General features: G+C 45.3%; 1 protein-coding gene across 2 annotated transcripts; it reads left to right on the top strand.

Moving 5' to 3' along the window:
- Positions 1-377: 377 nt before the first annotated feature.
- On the top strand, positions 378-15,108 carry CTSE (cathepsin E). Of its 2 annotated transcripts, XM_023186919.1 has the most exons (9): positions 378-571; positions 1,234-1,390; positions 2,025-2,142; positions 3,125-3,243; positions 8,028-8,227; positions 10,271-10,393; positions 11,741-11,882; positions 11,984-12,082; positions 14,037-15,108. In XM_023186919.1, exons 1-9 carry the CDS (start codon positions 504-506, stop codon positions 14,199-14,201), a joined length of 1,191 nt encoding a protein of 396 aa, XP_023042687.1. In that variant the 5' UTR covers positions 378-503; the 3' UTR covers positions 14,202-15,108. The 2 variants fall into 2 exon arrangements, with proteins under 2 accessions (XP_023042687.1, XP_023042688.1); XM_023186920.3 differs by lacking the exon at positions 11,741-11,882 and having other exon boundaries at positions 14,037-14,244.
- Positions 15,109-22,710: the final 7,602 nt, after the last annotated feature.

Raw genomic sequence — 22,710 nt, 5'->3', positions numbered from 1 at the left:
AATCACTGAGGAAACAGATGGATGAATACTTTGAGTGAGAATCCTGCCACCCATGACAAGTCAGCTCCCACGCCTCCAGAGTCTCCAGCTAGAGCACTCGCGGTAACAGCTCAGTGGGCGCTTCCAGGCGGCCAGGGATGTGCTGCCCTCTGGATTCATTAACACAGGATTTCTTGGGGTCAGGGGAGGTGCCAAGGCCCTGGGAGAAGCCAAGCCTCAGAGGACACTCTCGCTCACAGGGAATGCACGGACCCCCAAGTTCTACTCCCAGACTCACACTCCTCTTGTAGGTGGGAAAGGGACGGAGAGGTGGAGGGGGAACGCCCTGTTCCACATGCTGTATTTACTCTGGGCATGGCTAATGACTCCAGGGCCTTATCATTCAGCCCTCAGACTGGGCTGGGTAGGTCTGAGAGTTAGGGAAAGTCCGTTCCCACAGCCCTCGGGGAGAGAAGAAAGGAGCGGGCAAGGGAGAAGCTGCTGGTCGGACCGTCGGACCCACAATGAAAACGCTCCTTCTTTTGCTGCTGGTGCTCCTGGACCTGGGAGAGGCCCAAGGATCACTTCACAGGTGAGGAGACATCCCCGCACTGTGTTCAGCTGGGTGGTCCCCTGCCCTGCAGCTCAGGGCTGCCCTGGGATAGGAAAGCTGACGGGGAGATGAAGAGGAGGAGAAGCTGAGGGTCTGCATCAATGCCTGGAAGAGGCTTACCCAGTGGCCGCTTGTGTATGGCCTTCATCTCCAGTCCTCAACAAGTCATCCTCCTGTCTCCACCTCCACGGAGGTGTCTTCCCAAGTCCCGGGGAGCTTCTTGTGTTGCAAAAGAGCAGAAACCTGCAGTTGTGGTTTGTAGCTCAAAGCACCCCAGTACTTCCCCAGGGGACTGACCATCACTGCCTCCAAGAGTTTTCTGTCCCTTTAAATCAGCCCTTCGTGATGTTCATGTAAAACTGCAGACCTCCCCACATCCTCCACTTTCCTAGAAGATCTCAAAGAGCTCAGCTCCAGGAGGGGAGCCATTTCCACTCTAAGATTCTAAGACTCTCCAGGGCAGAGATGAGGCCGGGCAGTCTGAATGGCAGAGAGGACGCTGATCCCATCTGTACCCTGCGTGCTGTCTTGCAGATCCCCCCCTCTGTCTTCTCTAGTTGGCCCCTGAGAAAATGGGATGGGAACGGGGGGAAGAGGGAGGTAGAAGTACATCTCTTCCTCACATGGGGCTTTGTCTCCAGGGTGCCCCTCAGGAGGCATCCGTCCCTCAAGAAGAAGCTGCGGGCACGGAGCCAGCTCTCTGAGTTCTGGAAATCCCAGAATTTGGACATGATCCAGTTCACCGAGTCCTGCTCAATGGACCAGAGTGCCAATGAACCCCTCATCAACTACTTGGATGTGAGGCCTCCTGGGGTCAGGGCTGGGGAGAGGTGGGAGCTGGAGGAAGGCCCAGCATCAGGGCACGGCCAGTGCCATATCAGTAGCGCTGAAGGCCATTGTGGATTTCTTCACTTGGATGGATGATCCATGGGGACTGATTCCCTGGGTCGCCATGGAGTTGGCTAAGCAGGCCCCAATGTACCCAAATGTCAGAGCTCTCTGCAGAAGGAAAGGGCTGGGAGTGAAAGCATCATCCCACACTGAAGGCCCCTGCTTCTGCTCTCCGCTGGGCAGCTTACTGGCTGTGTACCCTTAGGCAAGTTACTTAACCTCTCCCAGCCCCAGTTCCCCAGTCTGTAAAACAGGTGATTTTTCCTCCACTGCCTCTCCTACAATGTATTTATAAAAATCAGGTTAATGCAAGTAAAATTAAATGAAGTAGCCAGAGATTCGGTTTGATTTCCTCACTCATGGCCATTTCTCTGCTCCTTTTACCTTTTATTTTCCAGCATTGCCACTTCCTAGGCTCTGTAAACTCCAGTCTGTAGTACCCCAGGCTTTGGCCCCAGGGAGCTTTCCCTTGGCTTCCTGGTGAGTACCCTTGTCCCTCGCCACCACCCACGCCCGCTTTCCTTCTCACTCTTCCTTGCAGATGGAATACTTCGGCACTATCTCCATTGGCTCCCCACCACAGAACTTCACTGTCATCTTCGACACTGGCTCCTCCAATCTCTGGGTCCCCTCTGTGTACTGCACCAGCCCAGCCTGCAGTAAGTGGGGCCAGGAGCACCAGCAGAGAATGTCTGGGGGCCAGTTCTGGGATGCCAAGCCTGGTACTCTGGGGAAGCGGGACTTAGGTTCCAGAAACTGGCCACCCCTGCCACACCAGCTTCCCCTCTCCATCTTTGAGTCTGCCCTGGAACTGCTTACAGCAGAGATAGAGCAAGGCCAAGGAAGAACTAAAATGTGGCTGCTGTTCAAGAGAGCAACTTCCATACAGATCAGAATTAATAGAAAGAAAGTCAACGAAAAGAGAAATCTTAGACATAATGACTCACTTCCTTTGGAACACCCAAAGGAATGTAGGGGAAAGTTTAATTTAATTGGTTATTTCTGAGCAGATAGGTTAGTTGGGTTCTAGTGTAGACAGTCTGCTTGCTTCAAGGAGGCTCGGTAGCCTTATCTCCTGGTGCACAGAGATGGGGCTGGTGGGGCACAATGGCATGGGTGGGTCCATTTGGCCAGAGGTAACTCGGAGGTTTCAGCGAGGGTTGGAAAAGAAGAGCTACAGAAAGATGTCTTGTTCGATACAGGACAAGTCCCAGACAGAATCTCCCTGGAAACCCCAAGGCTAGAGATGTCCACGGGTTGGGAGAAAAGTTGGGAGTAATTTCCTGGGGCAATTGCTTACCCCTGAGTTTCTTTTGAAGGCCAACCTCTGACCCACAACGGGTGGCAGGGACTGTGGCTGGCGCCTGATAAATGGCACTTATCTTGGTGTGCCTCATGAGGTCATTGTGGACAATCAGATTTGCTCAGGGACAGCTATTTGGTTTCCAATTAGGCCACATCTGTAGCTAGAGGGAAATGTAGTTGCTCACTAGAGAGGGGCATCGCCAGGCTTCTAGGGGCCCTCCCTCAGTGTTGAGAGCTAAGGGAAGAGACCCTGCTGCACTGGGTCTGGGTGGCACCAGGGCGAGGATGCAGGCAGTGAGCCGATGGCATAGGCAAGAGCAATGCACTTCTTTCCAGAGACGCACACCAGGTTCCAGCCTTCCCAGTCCAGCACGTACAGCCAGCCAGGGCAATCTTTCTCCATTCAGTATGGAACCGGGAGCTTGTCCGGGATCATTGGAGCTGACCAAGTCTCTGTGAGTGCAAGTCCTTCATCTTTTCTCTCTTGGCCAGAAACTTGGGAGACTTATTCAGAGGTCTTGGGTTTCAAAACTGCCTCAGGAATGGGTGGAAACAGGGGTTAGGACTAACTTCTAGGGGAAAGGGGGACCAACACTCCCCACCTGAGATGGCAGCAGTGGGTCAGTCTGCACGGCAGGCTGTGCCCTGGGGGAGGACAGCACAGCGGCAGGAAGCAGTGCCCAGTGCACAAAGCCTGGTGACAGGGTGCACAGCTGGATCTCCAGTCTCTAGGGCATTGAGGAGATAAGACCAGGTCGCCATCTTGAAGGATAAAGAAGCCCACGTCCGCGGGCGAGGTTTGAACTCAGTAAAATAAGGGGGCAAGGTCTGAAATGGGAGTCCAGTCACAGAGCCAAGGCAGAAACCCAGTTGTCCAAAGGCCAAGGCCCAAACTGAACTCAGTGCTGAGCTCATGAGCTGTTCCTCAAACTCCCTCTGACCTCTGACCCTCTGACTCCCTCTGAAGTCCTATGGGTCCTAGAACTATGGGAATCAGACAAATGTGGGGACAGAGAACCAGGTACTTTTTCAGGCTTATAGACAGCAATATATGCCTGGGCCTTGGGAGAAACAGAGGCTGACCTATTCCTGGCAAGCATTGGTCCATGAGGGGGTATTCCCGAGGCCAGCAGGGCACAGCTTTCATCAACATCCCTTAGAGTGGGTGGAGTAGGACATATTATCAGCTGAAAGAACGCCAGAAGCAGAAAAACACCATCTATGTAAAAATATCATACAGATAAAACAATGCACTGCATTTTCTATTGGAACTATTTGTGTGTGTGTGCATACCCACATTACATATAAAATATATAATATCCATATGTATGAATATATAATATATAGTATACTATATATATCCATCTGTATATTTTATATAGATATAATATATATTAGCTATAATCTATAATAATTGCATAATTTTATTATATGTTATATATTATGATATGTAATACATTATATTAATATGTTATATAATATTAATTATATAATATATTATAAGTGATATAATGTATTATATTAATAATATATTATGTGTTATATATTAATATGTTGTGTATATCAATATATAATATAATATACTAATCTATTATATAATATATTAACATAACATGTCATATATTTAATGTGTATATATTATATGATATATAAAATTATATATATTATGACATATACATATACATTGTATATCTAATTATACATAATATATATATAAAAGTACAAATAACTATTTAGAAGGCTACATCCCAAACTGATCGTCACAATAACCTCTGAGATGCAGGGAAGGCACTGAAACGGGAATAGAAAGGGGAATTCGAGCCTATAGCTTGTCACCTATCTGTTGGCTCACCTGTAGGGCAGCAGCCAAGCCCACAGCAATGTCAGCTGCACTGCTCCTTCCCTCAGTTTTTCTGACTCCAGGGCCAGGTGTGCACTTACCGCTATAATGAATCATCAGATTTTGCTGCAGAACATCCCCATCATTGAGGATGGAGACTTGGGGACAGGGAGAGAACAATGCGGGTTCCAGTCCACCCTCACATTCATGGGTTCCAACTGGCCCTTTTTCTCCCACTTGACATCTATTTTCCCTTTCTGCTGTGCAAACTGTAGACAGCAGCTGCAGCACCAGGCCAGAAACAAGTACACTGTTTAACTAGCACCCACAGTTGCATATAATCAATATCTATATCCATATCATTTCATCTATATCTATAGTACCTCCTAATGGCTCTGCTTCTCTTATCAAACCCTGACTGACATAATAAAGATAGGACATGCCAAAATGTGTAGATGAAGCTAATGCAGCCCTTAAAGGGACCGTTTAGCCTGAAATGCATGTATTATTAATAGAAATGCTAAGAATCAATTATCTAAGTTCCTATTTCAAGAAACAAATAACAAGAAAATGAGCAAACCATAAACAAACAATAGTAAAGCAAACCCAAATAAATCAAAAGGAAGGAAATAATAAAGAGTAGAATGGGACATTAATGAAATAGAGAAATCACACAGGAAATTAGCAAAGCCAAGAATTAATTCTTTGCAACAGTAATAAAATTGGTTAACCTCTGACATGACTAACTAAGAAAAAAGAAAGAAAATACAACTTAACAGTATTAGAAATGAGAAAGAGAACACTAAAGTTATCAAGAATAATTTTATATTGATACATTTTACAATCTTCAAAAAATCAACAAATGCCTTGAGAAATACAGCACACCAAAACTGATGCGAAAACAAAAGTTAGAAAATGTGAATCTTTTAAAGATATACTCTGTTATTAAAAAATCCTTCCACAAAGAAAACTCCACAAAGAAAAGCCTCACTGATAAATTCTTCTAAACACTAAAAAAAAGAAAAAATTTCACAAACTCTTCCAGATATTTGATAAAGTAAAAACACTTTATAACTCATTTTATGAAACCAGCATAACTTTAATAATGAAACTTGAAAAGGACATTATAACAAAAGAAAATATAAAATTACAGACCAATCTTTCTCTCATGAATGTAGATGCAAAAGTTCTAAATGAAATACTAGCAAATAAAATCTTATGGTGTATAAAAAGATAATACATCTTAACCAAGGGTCATCTTTCTAGGAATTAATCATTTAGCAGAATAAAAGGAGAGAAATCATATGACCAATATGATTATATTAATAGATTAATAACATTCAACATCTATTCATGACTTCAAGAAAAACCCTTAGCAAACTAGGAATAGAAAGTAACTCCCTTAATCTGATAAAGATGAAGGGCTTCATCTACAAAGAAGCCCACAGCAAACTTTATACTTAATGGTGAATTGTCGAGAGACTTCTCCATACGATCAAGAATGAGACAGGGACACTCAATCTCACCACTTCTATTCCACATTGTACTGAAAATCCTAGCCAGTGCAACAAGAAAAAAAGAAACGAAGAACATTAAGATGGAAAAGGAAGAAATAACACTTTCGTTTTTAATGTATGACAAGATTCCATAAGTAGAAAATCCAAAAATATCTACAGAAAGGATATTGGGATTAATGTGTGAACTTAGCAAAGTTGCTGGATATGAGGTCAACATAAAAGAATCATTTAGGGCCAGGCATGGTGGCTCACGCCTGTAATCCCAGCACTTTGGGAGGCTGAGACGGGTGGATCACAAGGTCAGGAGTTTGAGACCAGCCTGACCAACATGGTGAGACCCTGTCTTTACTAAAAATACAAAAATTAGCCAGGCGTGGTGGCTCACGCCTGTAGTCCCAGTTACTCAGGAGGCTGAGGCAGAAGAATTGCTTGAACCCAGGAGGCGGAGGTTGCAGTGAACCGAGATCATGCCACGGCACTCCAGCCCAGGTGACAGAATGAGACTCTGTCTCAAAGAAAAATCATTCGGATTTATATATACAGGTTGTGGATCCTTATCACAAATATTTGGGACCGGAAGTCTTTTAGGTTTCAAATTTTTTCAGATTTTGAAATATTTGCATTACACTTACCAGTTTAGTATCCCAAATCTGAAAATCCATAATCTGTAATACTCCAATGAGCATTTTCTTTTAGCGTCATGTTGGCACTCAAAAAGTTTTGGATTTTGAAGCACTTCAGTTTCAGATTTTCAGATTTGTGATGCTCAACCTGTAGCAAGTAAAACAAATGGCAAATAGATTTTTAATGACACTATAACACCATCAAAACCATAGCTACTTTGAAGCACATTTAACCAAAAAAAAGTGCAAGAACTCTACTCTGATAATAGAAACCTTTACTAAATAAAAGTAAAAGACTTGCATAAAAATCACAAATGTTACTGAATAAAATTAAAAGAAGACCTGTATTGAAAACTAAACCATGCTCATAGACTGAATGACTCTGTTTTATTTAAAAGTCAAATTTTTTCAAATTGATCTATAGAGCCAATTTTATTCCAATTAAAACAAGAGCATTTTTTCTTAGAAATTGACAAACTGATTCTAACATTTATATGGATATGTAATACACCAAAACAACCTTGCTGAAGAAAAACTCTGGTAAATATTAAGATTTATTATAAAGTTACAGCAATGTAGATGTGTGGTGTTGGCACAGAATTTTTAAAATATACAAATGGAACAGAACAGAAAACACAAAACCTATCCACACAGTCATCTGATTTATGTTGAACATGACACTGCAGTATGTGGAGGAAATGATGGTATATCTATTAAGTAGTGCCAGGTCATATGAATATCCAGATAGAAAAAAATAAATCTTGACTCCTACCTTACACATTACCACATTTCAGATAGACTCCAGATCTCAATGTGAAAGGTAAACAATAAAGCTTTTAGAAGAAAACATGGGAAAATGTTTTCAAAATCTTAGGGTAGGCAAAATTTTCTGAAACAAGTTACAAAAAAACAGTGTGCAATAAGCACAATGTTGAGCGACAGAAGCCAGATACCAAAGAGTTCATACGGGATGATTCCATTTATATAAAATCCAAAAAATAGGCAAAACCAATATACGCTATTAGAAGTCAGGAGACTGGCTCTTCTTGAGTAGGGGCGCAATGATTGGCAGGTGCATGAGGGCTTCTGAGGTTTTGGAATGCTCTGTTTCTTGAAAATATAGCAAGCATATCTGTGCTTATTTAGTCAAGAAAAGTTGGGAAGGAGAAGAATTAGCTTCAAGACAGAGGAGAATCCAGGAATCAAACTCTTTGCCAGCAATCCCCTGTGTCATTTTCCTGTGGGCTTTCTCCTGCCAGGTGGAAGGACTGACCGTGGTTGGCCAGCAGTTTGGAGAAAGTGTCACAGAGCCAGGCCAGACCTTTGTGGATGCAGAGTTTGATGGAATTCTGGGCCTGGGATACCCCTCCTTGGCTGTGGGAGGAGTGACTCCAGTGTTTGACAACATGATGGCTCAGAACCTGGTGGACTTGCCAATGTTTTCTGTCTACATGAGCAGGTAAGACCCATCAAGACTGTGAGGTTAAAGTCAGTTATAACTATAGGGAGACAACACGTGCACTTGACTTAGCCATCAAAAGAACTGGTTTGGGTCTTTAGCTTGGTCTATTATCAGCTGTGTGATCTTAGTCAAAACATTTAACCTCTCTGAATATTGAGGAAATGGGATTTGCTTCATCAAGTAGTTGTGAAAGCAGTTTGTAAACTCTACTACACTGGCTTAAATTTAAGGAATCTCTGGGATTGGTTCTTCATTGATGCTGTCACTAAATATCCAGCTCCTATTATATGCTGAGTATGATGCTCACACTGGGGACACAGTGAAACCAGAAAGACAGCACCTGCAGGAGGAGCAGGCAGAAAAAAATGAAAAGTTAAGCTGACGATAAAATAATTGCATACTGATGGATGAATAAACAAAATGTGGCATATCCAAACAATCAAATATTATTCAGCCTTAGAAAGGAAGAAAATTCTGAGATATGCTACAATACAGAAGAAACTTGAGGACATAATGCGAAGTGAAATAAGCTAGTCATAAAAAGACAAATACTGTATGATTCCACTTAGGTGAGGTACCTAGAGTAGTCAAATTCGCAGGCAGAAAGTGGACTGCCAGTTGCCAGGGCCTGGGGAGGGGAAGTGAGGAGTTCTTAAACCATTGTTGACGGCCTAATGGGTATAAAATTCCAGTTCTGTAAAATGAAAGGTCTGGATTTTACACAGTGTGCACATACTTAACACTCCTGAATTGTAGACTCAAAAATGGGTAAGATAGTACATTTCATGTTACATATTTTTACAACAATTTTTTAAAATTGCATTGTTGTTGGAAAAGATCATGAGGCTCACACATTTCTAGGTACTCTTGCCCGGCATCCTTGGAGGATCATCTCCTCTTCCTCCTTACACAGGAAAGTGATTTCTGACCTTCCTGACTCCTTCCAGGTCAGACCTGGCCTGCATTCACCCTGTTTCAGCATAAGCCCATTCCTCTAATTCCCCTCTCCCACATGGAGGGTCCTGGATTTTCCCTATCAAGCTGTGCTTCCTCTCCAGCATGACGGCACTCAGGACCAGGCCTAGGCAGAGCTGTGAGTGAGAGAGGCAGGTTGTCTAGACACCTCTGCTTCCCCTTGCAGAACTTCCTTTTCCCGTCGCCTGGGAAAAGTGGGCTGTAATGGGGAATATCGAGGCTTGGCAGTCAGACCAACCTGGATTTGAATCCTGCCACTTACATTGCTTCATCTCACTGAGGCTCAGTTTCTTCCACAGACCACTAGGTTGATGTGAGTTAAATAAGTTTAGATAGACAAAATCCCCAGTACAGGGCCTTGCACCAAGGTAATCAACAAATATGAGTTCCTTTCCCCACTCCCTCTCTAAAACCACTGTCCTAAAATTCCTGCAGGTATTCCCTTCTCTCCCTCTTTACTACCCTGATGTCAGTTTTGTATCTTTCTGATCCTTTTCCTCCTCAGAATGAATCTGTCTTAGGTCCAATTTCTCCAGAATCTTGCTAGGTTCCAGAACATAATCTGAGATATCAATACCAATGAAAATAAGTGTTCAAGCTCTAGTAAGTCATGATACATTCAAATCAGCCTCTTTGCCTTAACATAATGAGTGAATAACACAAAAACACCAGGTGCTGTCACAACCGTAGTGGGGAAGATATCTTGGGAAAAGGTGTCTTTGGGGGTTGCTTCAAGTCACACAGTGTGTACCCACCCAGGATGGTCCTGGTCTTGGTTCTGAATGACAGACCTGTTGGCCCCATTTCCCAACTCTTTAACCTTTTTATCCAAGAAGCAGAAGGACATTCACAAATGCTCAAGGGGAGCTGTTTCTAATCTTGTGTCAAAAAAGTCCAGACCAATCCACTTGCAGTAGTCAGAGTCCTGGTCTCAAAGCCTAGGCTGATGTTTCTGCCTACCTGGCTGCTTGGTATGAGACCAAGAAGCAAAGTGTCTTAGCTGAGGCTCACCCCTAGAGTTTTGCAGTGGCCCTTCCTGGACAGTTTTTATTTCTCTCCATGTAGTAACCCAGAAGGTGGTGCGGGGAGTGAGCTGATTTTTGGAGGCTACGACCACTCCCATTTCTCTGGGAGCCTGAATTGGGTCCCAGTCACCAAGCAAGGCTACTGGCAGATTGCGCTGGATAAGTGAGTATTCCCCATGAAGTAGTTACAGTACTAGGGGTAAATTCAAGAGGCACAACTCAAATGGAATTAACTGAAAAACCACTGGTCGCTAGCAGAGGATACCAGAAGCTTACTGTGGTTGAAGGTATGGAGGTGCTGAGCAAGTGTGCAGGAAGGGACCTCTGTAACCAGGGCAGCAGACAAAGCTTCCTTCCTTGTACATGTGGCGTGCCTTTAATTTAACAGACAGTCAATACTAGCACACAGCCTGCTCCCCTTTGTTCTTTCAACACTGACACACAAGGCAAGGGATGAATAACATGGGGGTTTGCACAGGTGAATTGGATTCAGATCTTGCCCTCAAAAAACTTGTACAGAAGATGAGATGCACCCAAACCGCTATCCTATAAAATGGAAGGTGGTCAGTGCTCCAAGAGAGGTGCCATCAACGTGGTTCAGCAGACAGGCATGACAGCTTCTATCTGAAGAACCCTCCAGTGCGTCATGGAGGGGATTACATTGAAACTGAGCCGGGAAATATATACAGTATCTGGGCATGAAGCAATTGGGGAAGTGGGACTACATGCCTGCCTCATACCTAGCACCGTGCTAGACAATGCAGGAATTGGAAAAGTGCAGTTCAAGTTTCAATTTAGCTAGGATTGAGTTCCTGCAAGGTATCAAGCATTAGGAATGCAAAAAATAAAAGGTCTCAATGCTCACTGTCTATTGAGGATTTTTCACACTGTAGGAATTCACCTATTTATGGGTCATGACATCATTTTAGAAGATCCTGACCAGGCTGGGTGGCTCACACCTGTAATCCCAGGACTTTGGGAGGCCGAGGCAGGTGGATCACAAGGTCAAGAGACTCAGACCATCCTTGCCAACATGGTGAAACACTGTCTCTACTAAAAATACAAAAATTAGCCAGGCATGGTGCCACACACCTGTAGTCCCAGTTACTCAGGAAGCTGAGGTAGGAGAATCGCTTGAACCTGGGAGGCAAAAGTTGCAGTGAGCTGAGGTCGAGCCACTGCACTCCAGCCTAGGCGACAGAGTGAGACTCCATCTCAAATAAATAAATAAATAAGATCATAAGATCATGACCTACACTTTTTGATGAACTGGAATGTAGTAGAAAATACCAGAGTGCACTTCAATTGCATGAATGGGTGTGTGTGTGCACTGGGTCAAGAAGTAAACAGATTTCTTCCTATGGATCGCAGTAGAAAACAATAGAGGAACATTCATATGGTGGGGGGAAATCATTAATGAGCTCCAGGCGCTGGAGAGCCCACAAAAGAGTGGGAGTTTCCTAGGAGCCAGGGGAGGGAAGGTGGGCTGACTGCAACCCTGTTGCCTCAGCATCCAGGTGGGAGGCACTGTGATGTTCTGCTCTGAGGGCTGCCAGGCCATTGTGGACACAGGGACTTCCCTCATCACTGGCCCTCCCGACAAGATTAAGCAGCTGCAAAATGCCATCGGGGCAGCCCCCGTGGATGGAGAAGTGAGTGCCTGCCTGGGGAAGGGAATGGTGGGGGCAGGAGAGCCAGGCCTTCTTTTGGGAGGTGGGAAGGCTCTAAACGGATCCTCCGTATTGGGTTTTAGTATGCTGTGGAGTGTGCCAACCTTAATGTCATGCCGGATGTCACCTTCACCATCAACGGAGTCCCCTACACCCTCAGCCCAACTGCCTACACCCTGCTGGTAAGAACTGTTTCCTTATTCTGCAGGCCACAAGGCCCTCCCCACATGCCTACCACTTCCCCTTTTCAGTCGCCTGCACTTTGCCTGCCTTTACACTAAGCCCCGCCCTGCATTTGTTCTACTCTGAGGTGGCATCCCCTCTGGGAGGGACACAGCTGCCTGTGATGGAAAGACCATGGGGCTTGTTCTAATTTCCAGTTCTGCCGTGAAGCAGTAGTAAAGTTCGGGCAAGCCATTTAAGAAAGTCTTCTGATATTGCCATGTGGGACTTTTCAACTGACAAAGTTTAATCTCCTCTACCACCAGTTCAGACTGGAGCTATTACTATCTCATTTTATAGGTGAGAATATCGAGACTCAGAGAGTCAAATAAATGGTTCAAGATATAAGCTGTTTGCAGGGAGGAATGGAGAATAAGATTATATTTGTTCTAACATTCAAATTAACATTCCTCCTCTAGCAAGAAAATGTCTTTTGTTGCAGTAAATTCTCAAGTTTGTAGGGTGAAGTAGAAAGGGAACTCCTGGACCTTTTGGACACCTGTGAGCACTTCACACCACAGTTGTTCTGAATTTCCAGCATTGTAGGTATTTGGCACTACACTTCAACACACTAATTTTTCCAAGAGTCACTGACAGCATCAGGGTAACTGCATCAGAAGAGGGGTGCTAAGGTAGAGACTGAGGGCTTCAGTCCTACCCCTAAGCCTCTGTTAACTCCTTCCCAAAGCCACCAACAGATAATCCAAATAAAGATAAATGTTGGCTTTAAAACACAGCTTCATGGTAAGTCCCCTAAGCTCCTGCCACATAGGGATTCTGGAGCTGCCGCTGTCAGCACCACACTAGGACCAGTGAGACATTTAGACTGAGCCCTGTTCATCAGTCCACATGCCCATCACACCCTAGCACCCCCACACTCTCACCTTCCCCCATGTGAGTTGAGTCCCTGCCCAGGTGGAAATCATTGATGTGCTCCAGGCGCTGGAGAGCCCAAAAAAGAGTGGGAGTTTCCTAGAAGCCAGGGGAGGGGAGGTGTGTGGTTCTTTCCCAGTACGGTGCGTGGTTCCTTTAGAAGATCATTTTAGAAGATCATGACCTGACCAAGTGTGGTGACTCACACCTGTAATCCCAGGACTTTGGGAGGCCAAGGCAGGTGGATCACAAGGTCTTGTGCTGGTTCTTTCCCAGTATGGTGCATGGTTCTTTCCCACCAGCAGATTTCAATCAGAGTCACCTCAATCCATCAAAACTGCTATAAAAACGTTGACTTTTCATGTCCTTCCTCTCAAGAAGTCTCCCTGAGCCCTCTGCAGATTTTCCCACACCCTCATCAGCAACTTCAAATTTCAAGTCGTTGGAAAGACCACACTTGCCTGGTAGAGCATGTCTTTGCCAAACTAAAAATTAAGATTGGAGAAGGTGATACTCTTCTCTTGAACAAGGGATGCCTACTTGCCTCATCTAAAGGGGGTCACTCAAATGTTTGTTCCCAGAACATCAACAAGAAAATAGCAGTGGGTAGCCACTAACAGAGTTCTTTCTCTCCTTTAACAAAAACCAAGCTGAGCTTCACTAGAAACCAAAGAAACCAGAATTTAAACCAAGGTCTTCCGGTGCCAACAGTTTTGCTCTTCTAGCCATGCAACAAGGGTTTCCCAGTTGTAAAATGATGGTGGTGGGGGCAGGTGGAAGTATATAACAGATGAACCATTCTCAAAATTGTAGAACATAGACCCCAGGCCCATAAGAATGGACTTGTGTAGACAACCAATTTATTGAGAAAACTAGGGTAGGGACATATGAAGCAGGAGGAAGAACCCACTGACCAAAATGGTGGAACCCACCAGCTGTCCAAGGCCATCCACTGCCAGCCACCACCACCACACAGGCAGCCTCCAGGGAGCACTACTTCCTTCTTTCCCATGTCATTTGCATCCTTTTTTCCAACCCCAGGACTTCGTGGATGGAATGCAGTTCTGCAGCAGCGGCTTTCAAGGACTTGACATCTACCCTCCAGCTGGGCCCCTCTGGATCCTGGGAGATGTCTTCATTCGACAGTTTTACTCGGTCTTCGACCGTGGGAATAACCGTGTGGGACTGGCCCCAGCAGTCCCCTAAGGAGGGGCCTGGTGTCTGTGCCGGCCTGTCTGACACCCCTTGAATCTGTTAGGTTAGGGCATTCTTTACACGTGTAAAAAGTTATTTTCCAGAGAATGTAGCTGTTTCCAGGGTTGCAACTTGAATTAAGACCAAACAGAACATGAGAACACACACACACACACACACATTTCACACATACACACCACTCCCACCACCGTCATGATGGAGGAATTAAGTTGTATATCCATATTTTTTATTGACTTTTGATTATGAAAATCAAAAAATTTTCACGTTTGATTATGAAAATCTCCAAACATATGTACAAGCAGAGATCATGGTATAATAAATCCCTATGCAACTCCACTCAGCTCTGACAACCCATCCACACGGCCAGGCCTGTTTATCTACACTGCTGCCCACTCCTCCAGATCCACATGCTGTACTTGGATTATTTTGAAGCAAATTCCGAGCACTACATCATTTTGTACGTAAATATTTCTAACATCCTTAAATTTAAATATACAGTTGGAATTCAAGCATCTCCCATTGTCCCACAAGTGTTTGGCTGTTTTTATAGTTGGATTGTTTGTGTCAGGATTCAAGCAACGCCTATAAATTGCATTTATTTGAAATGTCTATAGTTGTCTTTCCTTCTAAGGAGTTTAGCACATTTGAAACGTTCCTGGAATCCCGAGGTGTCATTTGACATAGTTCTCTGAATTTATCTTTCCTATAAAATGGTAGCTACATCTGGAGGTCTGGTTGGTTTTGTGGTAAAAATACTTCCTAGATGGTGCTGGGTACTTCCTGTGGTATCCCGTCAGGAGGCAGATAATGCTGGTGCCTCTCTATCGGTGATGTTAAGACTGATGGGTGGGTTTGGAGTTATAGGCTTCAATCATTCATTACTAAGTTCAGCATTTTACCTGATCGTTTCAGCGGTCGTTGATGATCATTGCTGAAATCCGCGCTATAATTAGGGATTGTAGAACAGGGCTTTTTCTAATTCTCCTATCCCTTTGGCATTTGTTGGTTGGAATTCTTCTATTAAAAAAATGGGCCGGGTGCAGTCGCTCACGCTTGTAATCCCAGCACTTTGGGAGGCCGAGGTGGGTGGATCAGGAGGTCAAGAGATTGAGACCATCCTGGCCAACATGGTGAAACCCCATCTCTACTAAAAATACAAAAATTAGGCCAGGCGTAGTGGCTCATGTCTGTAATCCCAGCACCTTGGGAGGTTGAGGCAGGTGGATCACGAGGTCAGGAGTTTGAGACCAGCCTAGCCAATATGGTGAAACCCCGTCTCTACTAAAAATACAAAAATTAGCTGGGTGTGGAGGCACACCTGTAGTCCCAGCTACTCGGGAGGCTGAGGCAGAAGACTTGCTTGCAGTGAGTTGAGATCGTGCCACTGTACTCCAGCCCGAGTGACAGAGCAAGACTCCATCTCAAAAAAAAAAAAAAAAAATCAAAAATTAGCTGGGTGTGGTGGCATGCACCTGTAGTCCCAACTACTTAGGAGGCTAAGGCAGGAGAATTGCTTGAACCCGGGAGACAGAGGTTGCAGTGAGCCAAGATCACACCACTGTACTCCAGCCTGACAACAGAGCAAGACTCCATCAAAAAAAACAAAAAACAAAAAAAACTTTGGGTGGGCACGATGGCTCACACCTGTCCCAGCACTCTGGGAAGCCGAGAAAGAAGGATCACTTGAGTCGAGGGGTCAAAGCTGCAGCGAGCCATGACCGTGCCACTGTACTCCAATCTGGGTGACAGAGTAAGACCTTGTCTCAAAAACAAACAAAACAAAACAAAACCTTTCCCTCATCAACCATTTGCCCAGGAAAGAAGACAATTACTTGGAGTTTTATTTCCTTTATTTACCAGTTTTCAGAATGAGTTGGTGCTATATTAAACACCAAAGGATTTTAAACGTATTTGATGTGTTTCAGCTCACCAGTTTTTTTTTTAATGCCAGATCACTCTATCTTTAGCCAGTGGGTGATCTTCAAGTTAGTTCCTGTAAACTTTTCCAGCCCATCTTGCACGCTTCCAGTTCCATATGTGGCATCAGCCATTGTCCCACAGAGTCCTGGTTCCTTGTAGGATGCCCATATGTATGTTGTAAATAAAAATATTTCATAGTACATTGGAGATGGAGCGAGAGACGGAGAGAGATATTGAGAAAGAGAGAAAGATTGAGAGAGCACCTGTTTCACCCTGGGGACTGAGGGCCCATCCTGAGAGATCCGACATGGAGAATCGTGGCCTGAGCACGTCCCCCTTCTGGTGGTATCTATTGCCACCAGAAACAACTTATTTTTTCTTCCCCCTTTTAGCTTTTCCTTCTTTCAAAATGAAAGTATCTTCTGTTTTTTCTTATTGTAAAGCATGTGAAAATCCTCCATGACCCTATTCCTCAGAGAAAAGTACCATTATCAATTTGAAGTCATTTTACACAGACTTTTCTTTGCACATATTAACAGAGGTGGCTATTCATAAGGAAACTTTTTCTAAAGGAATCATATTCTACATGTAAGAGGCATTGGAAACAGAGTGACTCCATCTTGAATAGGGGATGGGGACAATGAGGCTGAGACCTGGCTGGGCTGCATTCCCAGGAGGTCGGGCATTTTTAGTCACAGGATGAGATAGGAAGTCAACAGGACTGGTTTCACAAGATATAGGTTACAAAGACCCTGCTGATAAAACCCGATGTGGTAAAGAAGCCAGCTAAAACCCACCAAAATCAAGATGGTGATGAAAGCCACCTCTGGTGGTCCTCACTGATCATTGTAGGCTAATTATAATGCAACAGCATGTTAAAAAGACACTCCCATCAGCGCCATGGCAGTTTACAAATGCCACAGCAACATCCAGAAGTTATCCTAGATGGTCTACAAAGGGGAGGAACCCTCAGTTCCTGGAACTCCCTACCCCTTTCCCGGGAAACTCATGAATAGCCCACCCCTTATTTAGCATATAATCAAGGAATAACCATAAGTATATTTGATCAAGCGGCCCGTGTTGCTGCTCTGCCTGTAGAGTTTCTACCCTTGAATTCCTTTACTTTTCTTAATAATCTTGCTTTCACTTCACTCTGTTGGCTTGCTTTTGAATTCTTTCCTGCATGAAGTCAAGAACCCATGTGGCCTCCCAGGCTGGACCCCAGTTGTGGGGTTCACTCTGTGCCAGGCTGACTCTTCTCTAAACTACTTTTTTCATTTAACAGTAGATTCCCTGTCATTGTTGATAGCTCATTCTTCTAACATCTATGCAGTGTCCATTCATTTATCAGATCCTCTTTTTTTTTTTTTTTTTGAGACAGAGTCTCATTCTGTCGCCCAGGCTGGAGTGCAGTGGCCAGATCTCAGCTCACTGCAAGCTCCGCCTCCCGGGTTCACGCCATTCTCCTGCCTCAGCCTCCCAAGTAGCTGGGACTACAGGCACCTGCCACCTCGCCCAGCTAGTTTTTTGTATTTTTTTGGTAGAGACGGGGTTTCACCGGGTTACCCAGGATGGTCTCGAACTCCTGACCTTGTGATCCTCCCGTCTCGGCCTCCCAGAATGCTGGGATTACAGGCTTGAGCCACCGAGCCTGGCATCAGATCCTCTCTTAATGAACATTAGGTTCATTTGGGATTCAATTCAATCCAATACAATAAATATTTATTTTATGCCAGGCACTAAGTGAAGTACTCGAAAACCTGCAACATAACTGGGAGAGGCCCCCCTGGCTGTCAGTTTTTGACTGCAGGGATCACAGAAGACACACCAGGCTGAAAGTCAAATAGCCTTGGTTTACGCCTGTGCTCGGAGGCCTTGGGTAACGACTTCATGTCTCTAAGACACTCACCTCAGAGCTGTTGGGAAGAATCCGTGATCTTACCTGGGTGGAAGCACTTGGCTAAGAGTGGTACCTTCCCTTCTGATTTGGGTGTCATGCTCAGAGTAGATCACAACTACACACCTGCACACATACATTTTTTGTTTGGTTTTTACTTTTATTTTTCCTTTTTAACCAAATTATTGCTTTTAAAGTCAATTTAGAACAGCCTGATCCAAACAAGCTATCAAAGCAACGTAGTACAACAGTTAACAACACTGGCTCCGGAGTCAGGAAGGCTCCGACTTCATTCCTAGCATCAGTTGTGGGACCTTTGCACCTCAGTTTATTCATCTGTCAAATGGGCATGATAGTAGGAACTACAGTTGACCCCTGAACAACACAGGTTTGGACTTGCACGAGTTCACTTATTCACAGATTTTATTTTTTCAACCAAAGGCAGACCAAAAATATCGTATTCAGCTGATGCAGTGGCTCACATCTGTAATCCCAGCACTTTGGGAGGCTGAGGCGGGTAGATCACTTGAGGTCAGGAGTTCAAGACCAGCCTGGCCAACATGATGAAACCCCATCTCTACTAAAAATACAAAAATTAGCCAGGCATAGTGGCAGGTGCCTGTAATCCCAGCTACTCGGGAGGCTGAGGCAGGAGAATTCCTTGAACCCAGGAGGCAGAGGTTGCAGTGAGCCAAGACGGTGCCACTGCACTCCAGCCTCAGCGACAGAAAGAAACTCCATCTCAAAAACAGCAACAACAACAAAATACAGTATTCTCGGGATGTAAATCCCATGTATATGGAGCACAGATTTATCCTGTATGTGAGTTCTTTGGGGCCAACTGCAGGACTTGAGTGTGCTCAAAATTTAGTATACTTGGGGGTCCTGAAACCAGTTACCCACATATACCAAGGGACAACTGTGTTGCATGGGGTTATTTTGAGGATGCAATGACATTGCACATATGTAAACATTTACCTAGCTTACATGCCTGTGCTCATTAGGCCACAGACCTTCACTCCACATAAGCGAGTCTCATAAAAGGCAGAAAGCCCTAGAGTAAATGGTTTTATGAATTTTTCATCTAAGACAAAGCACCCCAAGAGCCATGTGGAAGCCCATTGTTAGACAGCACCCCTGCAGGCTTTTGGAAGGGCCATTTCTGTGCAAGGGCCGCCCTGACTGTTGAATGTGCTGGTCTGGTGTTGGCCAGGAGTCTGAGTGGTGGAGGCTACAGTGTGAAAATGATGCCTAAGCCACACAACATCATGTAGTCTTCACAACGACCTTGCTGGTTCTGCCACAGAAATGCTTCTGTGACCTATTTCCTTGTCCCCACCCTCCAGTCATTACCTTTCACCAGAAACATTCCAGGAGCATCCTGACACTGATTCTGTCTCTTGCCCTCCGACAAACCAGTGCCTGAGAGGTACATATTTCTAAAGCCCAGCTCTAATCACAGCCTTCCCCTGCCGTACACTTCGCAGTGGTGCCCCGCTGCATGCCAAATGCAATCGAAGCTGGCACAACTTCCAGGGCTCTCAGTTTGACCACCTGTTCTCCCTGGACATCTAGTCTACCCTACACCAAACGGAATCATCCCAATTTTCTTACTTGTACACTTAGTCCTAGAATTCCTTCTCTTCTGTTCATCAGAGGAACGTGCTGTTTTCCCAAAATGACTCCCTTTCAATGAGTGTTAAGACGACAGTGAAAAGCTGTCAGACACAGTGCTGTGAGACACAAGACAGAAATCTCAGCCCATGGGATGCACTGTGAAGGTGCTTAGCTATGGCTTGGAGCCCTTCCCATGCACTCTCTCTTCTGCCAGCCAGAGGTTCAGCATCTCCTCTCCCTGGCCCCACATCACGTCTCTGCATATGGAGCCTGAATCCCTGCTCCGTTCACCACACATCTGCACATTCCTATCTTCAGCGTCCTTCAAGCTCCAGTTCATATGCCTTCTTTCCATAAAGCCCTCTTTGACGTCTCCTAACTAGAATTAAGCTCTCCTTCCTCTAAATCCCCACAACCCTTAAGCTGTATTTTTTATGCCATTGTTTGCTCCATGTTTTATTTCCACTGATAAAATGCAATTCTCCATTTCTGCGCCCCCAAAAGGCTCTGACGGGCTCAGATCATTGAATGAACACCTACAGGAGGGAAGGAAGGAAGCAGTGAGGGAATGCAGCGTCAGGACCTCCTCTGCGGGGTCGAGGCTGGCGTCATTCTCCTCTGGAGCATGTGTCACAGGGACAGAAGGGAAGTTGCTGACTCTTTATCCACGTGGCTGGAGGAAGTGGGGACTAGAGCCTGAGGGTGGCTGGTGACTTGGCTTCCAAAGGTGTTAGGATAGTTCTGCAAATAGACCCTGAAAGTACCAGTTTCGGTCCCATGTGCAAAGGTTGTAAGGACCAGCATGGACAGTTCACTTCCCATTCCCGAAGCACCCTCGGCAGCAGCGGGCCCCACGAGAATGCTCACATCTTCTCCAAAAGAGGGTCAAATGTGCCTCTACACCCCTATGTGGGCTCCCTGTCTAATCCCTTCTCTCTCTCTGTCACACACACACACACAAACACACACACACGTTCACTTAAAACTTGGCCTCAGAAACAGATAGAAGACTATGGGGGACAATTCCAAAGAGCAACAGTTTAAGAACAAGTCAGTCATCAAAAATTAGTGGTTGGCCTGAGGGTGGCCTGATGCCCGCTTTCCCAGGTCACCCAAATGGAACATCTGGGGTGAATGTGCTCTGGGGTAGAGGTTTTCCAGTTTCAGTGTGTGCCGCCCAGTTTTGCTCTCCATGGAAACGTTTGCCTCCTCCCTCCAGGCATGTTTGCTAATTGAAACAATGAAATGAGCTTCAACTTTTCTTCCACTGAAGAAACCACACACAGCATACCCAGGCCAGGCCTGTAGCTGCCACCGTGAGCTACCCACTGTGGTATTCAAGGATACTTGCTCTGTGCCCCCTGAGAAATGTGTAGTCTAATCGGCCAGATGAGACATAGACAGCAGGCACACAGCAGAGTCAGAGGCTTCCGCTGCACACGAGGAAGAACTCCCTGACCCAGAGGATTATTAGACCACGAATGGGCCCAAGGAGGCAAAATCTGCCCCCAGAGATGTGGGGGCAGAAGGGGGCATCCAATGCATTACAAGCCTTGGGGGGGCTCTGGCGAGGCCTGATATCCCCTGACCGAGGCCTGTCTAAACTCACTTCATTCTCCATTCATCCGCCAGTCATAGCGATTCCAGGCATGGTTCCAGGCAGCTCAAAGAGATACCAAATTAGCCGCATGCTAGCGGCGTTTTAAACTGCTGTGGTCTCCTAGGTATTTCAGGTTGGGTCACAGTCCTCACTTGAGAGGAGACATCAGGACTTACTTCACATCTCACAAGCCTGGTGTGGAGTTTAATGTATGTATGTGCTGTGTGTGCGTGTGTGTGTGTGCGTGGCATGGGTGTGTGTGATGTGTTTGTGTGGTGTGCATTGTCTGTGGTATCTATATGTGTTGTTCGTGTGTGTGGTATGTGTGTGTGCAATGTGTGTGTGGTGTGTGTGTGGTATGTACGTAGTGTGTGTGTGTGGTGTGTATACTGTGTGTGGTATGTATATGTGTTGTTTCTGTGTGTGATGTGTATATATGTGTGTGTGGTGTGTATGTGTGTGTATGTGGTGTGTGTGTGTGGTAGTGTGTATGGTGTGTATGTGGTGTGTTTGTGTAGTATGTGTGTATTGTGTGTGGTATGTATGTGTGGTGTGTATGTGTGTAGTGTGTGTTGTGTGTGATATGTATGGTGTTTGTGTGTGGTGTGTATCTTGTACGTGGTATGTATGTATGCTGTGTGTGGTGTGTTTGTGTTTTGTGTGTATTGTGGTACGTATGCATGATATTTGTGTATGGTGTGTATGTGTGGTGTGTTTATATAGTGTGTGTTGTGTGTGGTATGTGCGTGTGGTGTTTGATGTGTTTGCTGTGTGTGTTGTGTGTGATATGTATCTGTGATGTTTGTGTGTGGTGTGTATGTGTGGTGTGTGTGTGAAGTGTGTGTGTTGTGTGGTATGCATGTGTGGTGTTTGTGTTGGTGCATGTGTGGGGTGTGTGTGTGGCGTGTGTGTATGGTGTGTTTGTGTGATGTGTGTGATGTGTGATGTTTGTCTATGTAGTGTGTATGTGTGTGTGGTGTGTATATTGTGTGTATATTATGCGTGGTATGTGTGGGTGTTGTTTGTGTGTGTGGTGTGCATGTGTGGGGTGTGTGTGGGTAGTGTGTGTGGTGTGTGGCATGTATGTGTTTTATCTGTGTGTGTGCTGTGTGTGTTGGCGTAGGGGAGGAGTGAGTGTGTGTGTGTGTGTGTGTGTGTGTGTGTGTGTGTGTGTGTACAGGTACTGGGGTAAGGGCAAAGCATGAGGACCAGAACCTCTTCCTACCAGGCTGATGGTAGGACTGAATCTTCTACCCATGTGTGTCTAAAACCTCAATGAAAACAAAAGGGCCCCTTTACTGGGTGGCTTCCAGCAGCAGAAGCAGAAGTTTCTAAAGCCAACCAGAGGCTGTTTATAGTGCCCACAAATGGGGCATGTTACCCTGCAGGCCCTTGACCCACAGCTCCCATCACCATGGGCCAGGGTTCCTATAACTGAAATTCTTCAAGGGCCCAAATCCAGTCAG

This window comes from Piliocolobus tephrosceles, chromosome 1 (genome assembly GCF_002776525.5).
Source record: "Piliocolobus tephrosceles isolate RC106 chromosome 1, ASM277652v3, whole genome shotgun sequence".
NCBI lineage: Eukaryota > Metazoa > Chordata > Mammalia > Primates > Cercopithecidae > Piliocolobus > Piliocolobus tephrosceles.
This window is presented reverse-complemented; position numbering and strand designations above follow the sequence as displayed.

Coding starts and splice junctions, on each gene's coding strand:
- CTSE (XM_023186919.1), top strand. CDS start 504: ATGAAAACGCTCCTTCTTTTGCTGCTGGTGCTCCTGGACCTGGGAGAG. Junction 10,394..11,740: donor TGGCAGATTGCGCTGGATAA/GTGAGTATTCCC, acceptor CTGTTGCCTCAG/CATCCAGGTGGGAGGCACTG. Junction 12,083..14,036: donor CAACTGCCTACACCCTGCTG/GTAAGAACTGTT, acceptor TTCCAACCCCAG/GACTTCGTGGATGGAATGCA.